At 42.6% G+C, this 6245-nt stretch overlaps 1 protein-coding gene across 1 annotated transcript; it reads right to left on the reverse strand.

Annotated features, from left to right (window-relative positions):
• Positions 1-556: 556 nt before the first annotated feature.
• lcmt1 (leucine carboxyl methyltransferase 1) lies at positions 557-5559 on the reverse strand. The gene is made up of 11 exons (XM_079293195.1): positions 5168-5559; positions 4716-4807; positions 4321-4442; positions 4030-4106; positions 3402-3463; positions 3185-3287; positions 2413-2533; positions 2202-2303; positions 1977-2068; positions 1483-1580; positions 557-1250 (listed from the first exon to the last, which is right to left on the reverse strand). Exons 1-11 carry the CDS (start codon positions 5251-5253, stop codon positions 1228-1230), a joined length of 978 nt encoding a protein of 325 aa, XP_079149321.1. The 5' UTR covers positions 5254-5559; the 3' UTR covers positions 557-1227.
• Positions 5560-6245: the final 686 nt, after the last annotated feature.

Genomic DNA, 6245 nt, shown 5'->3' on the forward strand with positions numbered 1-6245 from the left:
GCAATCAGGAGAAGCTCATAAAATGATTAGTATGGTGGTGTTGAGAGATAAGGATGAGGGCTGTCAGCACTACAGAAACACTTGTTTTGTTGAGGTGATACATCTTTTTCGTGTTCTATCAATAAAATCATTTTAATACATCTGAGGAGGGTGTAAACTTAGTTTTTTCCCACTAAACCTGCAGTCACTTTCACGTTTAAGTTGATATGGCGAACATGTTAGCAGTGGTGGAAGAAGTATTACGACCCTTTACTTCAGAAGAAGTAGTAATACCACAGTAGAAAAATATTGTTTTACATAAAAGTCCTGCTTTCTTAATCAAGTAGAGGAACAGTTTAAGCATCAAAGTATACTTAAAGTAGCAGAAGTAAAACTGCTCATTATGCAGAAGGCCCTTTTCAATCCTTACACAATAGTACGACTGAACACACAAACACCCGCACAGCTTATCATGAGGGACACTTGTCCCTCCCACTGCAGATAAACTAGATAAAAAGTCAATATAGTCCATAAATAGTCCATAACAAGGTACACAAATGAACAGAGCAACGCAGTCTTACACAAAAGGACATTTTTATTCAACTGCACTTGAACAGCATCCATCGAATATAATCGATCACAAACTAATCTGTCACGTCCTCTTTGCTGTTTGAAAACCAGGCTCAAGAATAAAAAACATTTCACGGGCAAATGTAAATGAACCAGCAGATGCAAAGCAACTAGTTTCACATGCATGTACCGTATGTATGTTTTGTAAGGAAGTGAGTCAATTGTTTCATAAATTAAATCTAAATGGCACATAAAAACCAGAAAAGGACATCTGAAAACGTCATACTTTCGTCAATATCCAACACAGGTGAGCAGATTATGAAACAATATTTCCGTTTAAGTGCATAAACAAAAATGTCTGTCAGCAAATGAATGAAGACAAACTTGTTCCACTGTACAGTTGGTAACCTCTACAAAGCACTCATCGTGATCACCTCTTCTCGTTGACGTGGATTGGGGTAACACAGGACGCTCGTCAAAGCACTTTCTGCTGATGCCGGGAGTTTTTGCACCGGAACAGCTGCTCGTCGACGGGGGGACGGGGCGGTGGGGGGGGGGGGCTTGGTGGAGAATATGGACTTCCTCTTTTCCCAACGTCTCCCTTCGCACATCTTCTCCTCTTGTTGATTTTGGCACAGACGCGTGCAAAGCGCGTCCGGCGGCGGAGCACTTTCACACTCAATACGCCAACTGTGACAGACCTGAGGAAACAGAGCATGACCTGTTCCTTTACGTGACCACACCACACACTCAAACTGATGAGGATGGGTGGAAATATAAAAACGCCTGACACATATGAGCAACACAAAGTAAAGGCGGACAGCATGGCGCCACAGCGGGTTCAGATGACCCTGGAACTGAGCCGTCATCGTGTCATATTTCCGAACTACGCCCGTTCATTCCCGAGGAGCTGTAACATAACATGAGCGTTACCCAGGTTGAGTTTGTCCTTGGTGGCCCAGCAGATACTGTAGTGCTGGAGCAGTTGTTGCAACAGCTCCCTCTCATCCAGGAACTCCAGACTCTCAATTCTGTAAGAAAGAAAAATCACTATTTCACCATCGGGTCAGGAATGTGATCTTCAAAATCAGCCAACATTCATGTCGCAGAGGCTGAGATGTCCTGACTTATAGTTCCTATGGTTTAACCTCCAAAAATCTGGATGCTAAACGTCCCATAATGCAACACCGTAACATCTTTGCACACTCCGTGAAGAGGACCTGCTCCCGAAGTAGATATTAAGGGCTCATTAACAAAACACTATTTCGGGTGATGATAATGAAAACACAGTTATGAATACTATACTCTATTTCTGCTCATTGAGCCCCCGAAATCCTACACACTGGCCCTTTAAGTGTATACCCGACAAATACCGTAGCTTTTAAGACAACTGGATTTAAGAGAGTACCAAGTACTACATGCATTACCTCTCCATGTCATCCTGGGGCAGCATACTGTAGACCGTTATCATGTCCAGAGCATCAGCATGCTCCCAGCCCGTCTTCAGGAACCGCTCCTTCTGCAGACACCGCACATTCAAACACATTGCTGATCCTCAAAACATTCATACAGTGTGGACTTGACAGGTTACTAGTCTCACAAAGCCACAACGCTTTGGTTGTGAACTATCGAGTGCGAGTGCTGGAGGCTACCTGAGAGTCCAGAGACTGACAGGCCTCCACTCCTGCCAGGGTGCACTGGCGACGCTGCAGGTTCTCGATCATCACCTGGCCAAATCGATCGCTCATGTTCACCTGGACGCACAGATCACGTCGAGAGGTTGGAGCCTTAAGTTCGGCCAGACACTTGCATAAGGTGTGTATTGTTGTGCTGTACCTGGATGAAGTCATTTGTCTGGTTTACCTGTTCGTAGTTGATGAACATGGCGGTGTGGAAGGTTTCCGCGGCCCAGTGAACCACATTGGAGGACTGGGAGGGCGTCATGTAGACCAGCACACACTCCGACAGCAGCAATGTAGGTAATCTGCGAGCGAGGGCAGAAGTACACTTTACCACAACAACGTAACAGGAAAGCCCTCACTCAGACACTCTGTTCTCTGGATCCAGAAATGCATCAAAGCAAAGATGATTTACTGTTTTTTCATCCAGTAGAAAACAATACAACTTTAATTCAACCTATCAAACCATTATCTTGTCGAACTGTTATGCTGAGGATAATCTTAAAACTACCTACACTATAAAATCTATCATATTCACGGAGGAATATTACATTTTTGCTTCAATTTTAGTGTCGGTAGGCAGAAAACAAATATTAAACAATAAAAGACTCGAACGTAAAATCACATTCACATCTGGCCGCTTCCTGAAAAAGATAGCATCGCTCTTTGTCAAACTTCCCTTGACAAATAAAAGGTAATAATGAGTCGGTTATGTTGTTATGGGGCCATAAATGAATAAAAAAATACATACAAGAAAGCATGTCTGTGCAATCAAACTACGATGAAATAGACATGTGCTTTGGTCTTCTGCTACCGATAAATGATCCTAACCTCTACAGAAACGTCTCAAAATGTGGCTAAAGGCACATATCCAGGAAATGTCGCTCACTGTTTGTAAAAACACAACATCTGCAGCGTCACATACGGCAGTGAAAGTGAAACATATCCACACGTACTCTGGATTAAGCTGGAACTTCTTCAGTTTTTCATCCAAACTGGAGATGTCCCGGAGGTCCGCCCCGATGATGCAGTACCGGTCCGAGTCGAGGCTGTGGGCATCTGAGCGAAGAGAAGAAGTAGGAAAAGATACTAAAGAGACGCACAGGAATATGTTCCGAGCTGAACCGCACACTGTAGATGTGTCATGTAATGAATGGAACTTTTGCTCATTACCTAGTAGTAGGGAATCTGTCGAGTGGGTTTCGATGAGGGGTTTGGACAGAGGCGGTTTTGTCCTAGTCAAAGAAAATAGTTTACATTTATTATATTGTTTTTAGCTTCTATGGTAGTAATTGTGATAATATTGCACTTATACTGCCGTATACAAGATGTTTCTGACTAAACTAGCCTTAAACACACACTTATAAAGAGCTTAGTCTGAATACTGGAAGCTGTTATTTACATATAATAGACATATATATGTATATAACAGCCCCAAAAAATAAATACATACATGTAAGGATTTCATACAGTACAAACACACTGCGACTGATCCTTCAATTCTGTTGTACAACAGCTGTAAATGCAGCTGTGTCTCCCTCTACAGAGCTCAACCGCAAATTGCAATACCAAAGCCATCATCATACATTTGTACTTCCTTACAATACCAGTTATACTAGCTATACTTGATTTCCCTCATCAATGCATGTTTATGCAGTACACAATGCATAATATATAACCATAATAACCAGATCTTCTGATCTATAAGGGAAGCTTGTGGCGGATTTGGTTCATGTACATATAAAAATAAACTATAACACTAATAGTTATGATAAAGATAATAATTGCACGGTTGACTTACTTGATGTTGTGTATTTTTCTGGCCACAACTGTTGGAAAGTCAATTTCAAAGAACTTCCTTGGCATGAGATTTTTATCCTATAGCGCGCACACACACACACACACACACACACACACACACACACACACACACACACACACACACACACACACACACACACAGTAAAGGTCTGTGCATTGGATAATACTTTGAAGATGATTAAGTGTGCGCGATGCCACCGAGTCAAATCAAACAGCATCAGAAGCCACATCAGAATGATGAGTCACATTTAGTCACTGCAATGCTGCAAACCTTAAGTCGCCAAAACGTGGTGTCCAGTCCAGCACCCAGGTTGATTACTTGACAGTCACACCCTGCTTTCCTTATAAACGCATCAAGGAGATGGTTAACTCCCTGAACGCGGGCATAGTAACCTGTCAAAATGAGATAAGAGGAAAGTAAAATAAGCTAATAAAACACACAATATGGGATACTTCACATGAACAGTCATCATTACTCTATGCACTGCACACATTCTTTCAACTCTGCAGTGTTGTGCAAATGAGGGACTTGCTGCAGACTATTCATCTCATGTACTGCCGATCCAGTGACCTGTAGTGCAGTTTATGAATGCAATAATTTGTACCGCATGACTCCCTTCACTAGGCTTAAGAAATGCATATGAAAGAAGAGGCTGCATCACTTACCTCTGTTGATTTCTGGTGCCTTCCGCTCCCCTACAGATCTTACGAAATACTGGATATAGGGGTCCTTCCAGTAGCCTTTACTGGTAGCAAACCTAGAATAGGATTTTTTTTAAATTAACCAATAAGAAGTAAGCACAAAGGATCAAGACCCAGCTCTGCAGATCTGTGCAGTCTTCTGCTCTATTTTTTGTTTTGCTGGTGTGGTCTAATCCATAAATGGGAGACCCATGTTGCTCTGTGTGTGCTAACGTTAGTTATTGGGCATTACTGTACATTACCACTGATAGCTTGATTACCTGTAGCTATGACACAATAGCATCATGAAGCATTACCTTTATTGTGCATTAACTCCTTCGCTTCTTCAATCTAAGTCTCCATAACGTGAAGCAGTTCAAGCCATACAATAGTACGGTTAAATAATAATAATGTGCTGCAGCACTCCCTGCTGTTACCTTTTGCATATGGTTGCATCGTCACAGGTCGCCCTCACTGCTTCATCGGCAGTATCCGAGTCTGTGAAGGGTTGCCGGGCTGCCATTAATGATCCTCGTCGTAACGTGATGTTGTCCACATTAAAACTGTATGCGCTGCATAACCTCGTCCACCTGCTCTCCACTGGCACTGGCTAGCTAAAAACAAGCTAACGGGCTAACTCTATTTTGACAGGTGAGGTTATTTAACAAGACGAGTAACAATGAAGAATGAAGCTGTGAGCTCGGTCGGGTTGCTCAAGTACTTGTGTATAGTAAACAAACAACGAGTTGGATGAAAATGAGCGGTATTTTACGAGGGAGTAATATTTTGCTGGATCATAACAACTCGCCGTTAGACACGTCGGAACAGTTCCGACTCCATTACAAACACTTCCGGTTAGCATATTTCAGATTAAAAGTATCACTGCGGAGGTTCTCATTGAGCACACGAACACATTAAACCAGGGGTGTCAAACATACGGCCCGCGGGCCGGACCCGGCCCGCCACGTCATTTTATGTGGCCCGCGAATCCGCCAGCAAAAAAAAAAAAATAATAATTTTTTTTTTTTTTTTTTTTACAAAAATTTAAAGTTAGATGTGAAAATAAAAATATCCCCATGGTCGAAATTATGAGATAGAAAGTCGAAGTGATGAGATGGCATGTTGTCTGTGTGCCGACATTAAAACTATCACAACAGGTGGACAGGAGATGCAACAGCCCATAAAGAGGATTTCCAACAAGTTTCTCAACATGCGTACTTCTCTGTACTGAAACGTCATCAGTCTCAGCCCAAGTACTGTTCCAATTCAAAGTTCACATCGAGCCAAGCACGGCCCTAATGCCCGGATGTGGCTCGCTCTGCCCATTTTACCCGGGATGCATCGGAGGTGACTTGTCTGTACTTGGGACAGCCAAATATCCCAGAATGCATTTTGCACCAGCAACAGGAAACAATGGCGGAGGAGAAATCACACAACTGGAAGTACGTGTTGTGGAAGTCACAGATATCCCGGGAAACTAAACTAACTATGTTAGGAGTACCGTAGTTACATTTA

This window comes from Melanostigma gelatinosum (assembly GCF_949748355.1).
Source record: "Melanostigma gelatinosum genome assembly, chromosome: 21".
NCBI lineage: Eukaryota > Metazoa > Chordata > Actinopteri > Perciformes > Zoarcidae > Melanostigma > Melanostigma gelatinosum.

Coding starts and splice junctions, on each gene's coding strand:
- lcmt1 (XM_079293195.1), bottom strand. CDS start 5,253: ATGGCAGCCCGGCAACCCTTCACAGACTCGGATACTGCCGATGAAGCA. Junction 2,304..2,412: donor TGTTCATCAACTACGAACAG/GTAAACCAGACA, acceptor CTGTGCGTCCAG/GTGAACATGAGCGATCGATT. Junction 1,251..1,482: donor CAAGGACAAACTCAACCTGG/GTAACGCTCATG, acceptor CTGTTTCCTCAG/GTCTGTCACAGTTGGCGTAT.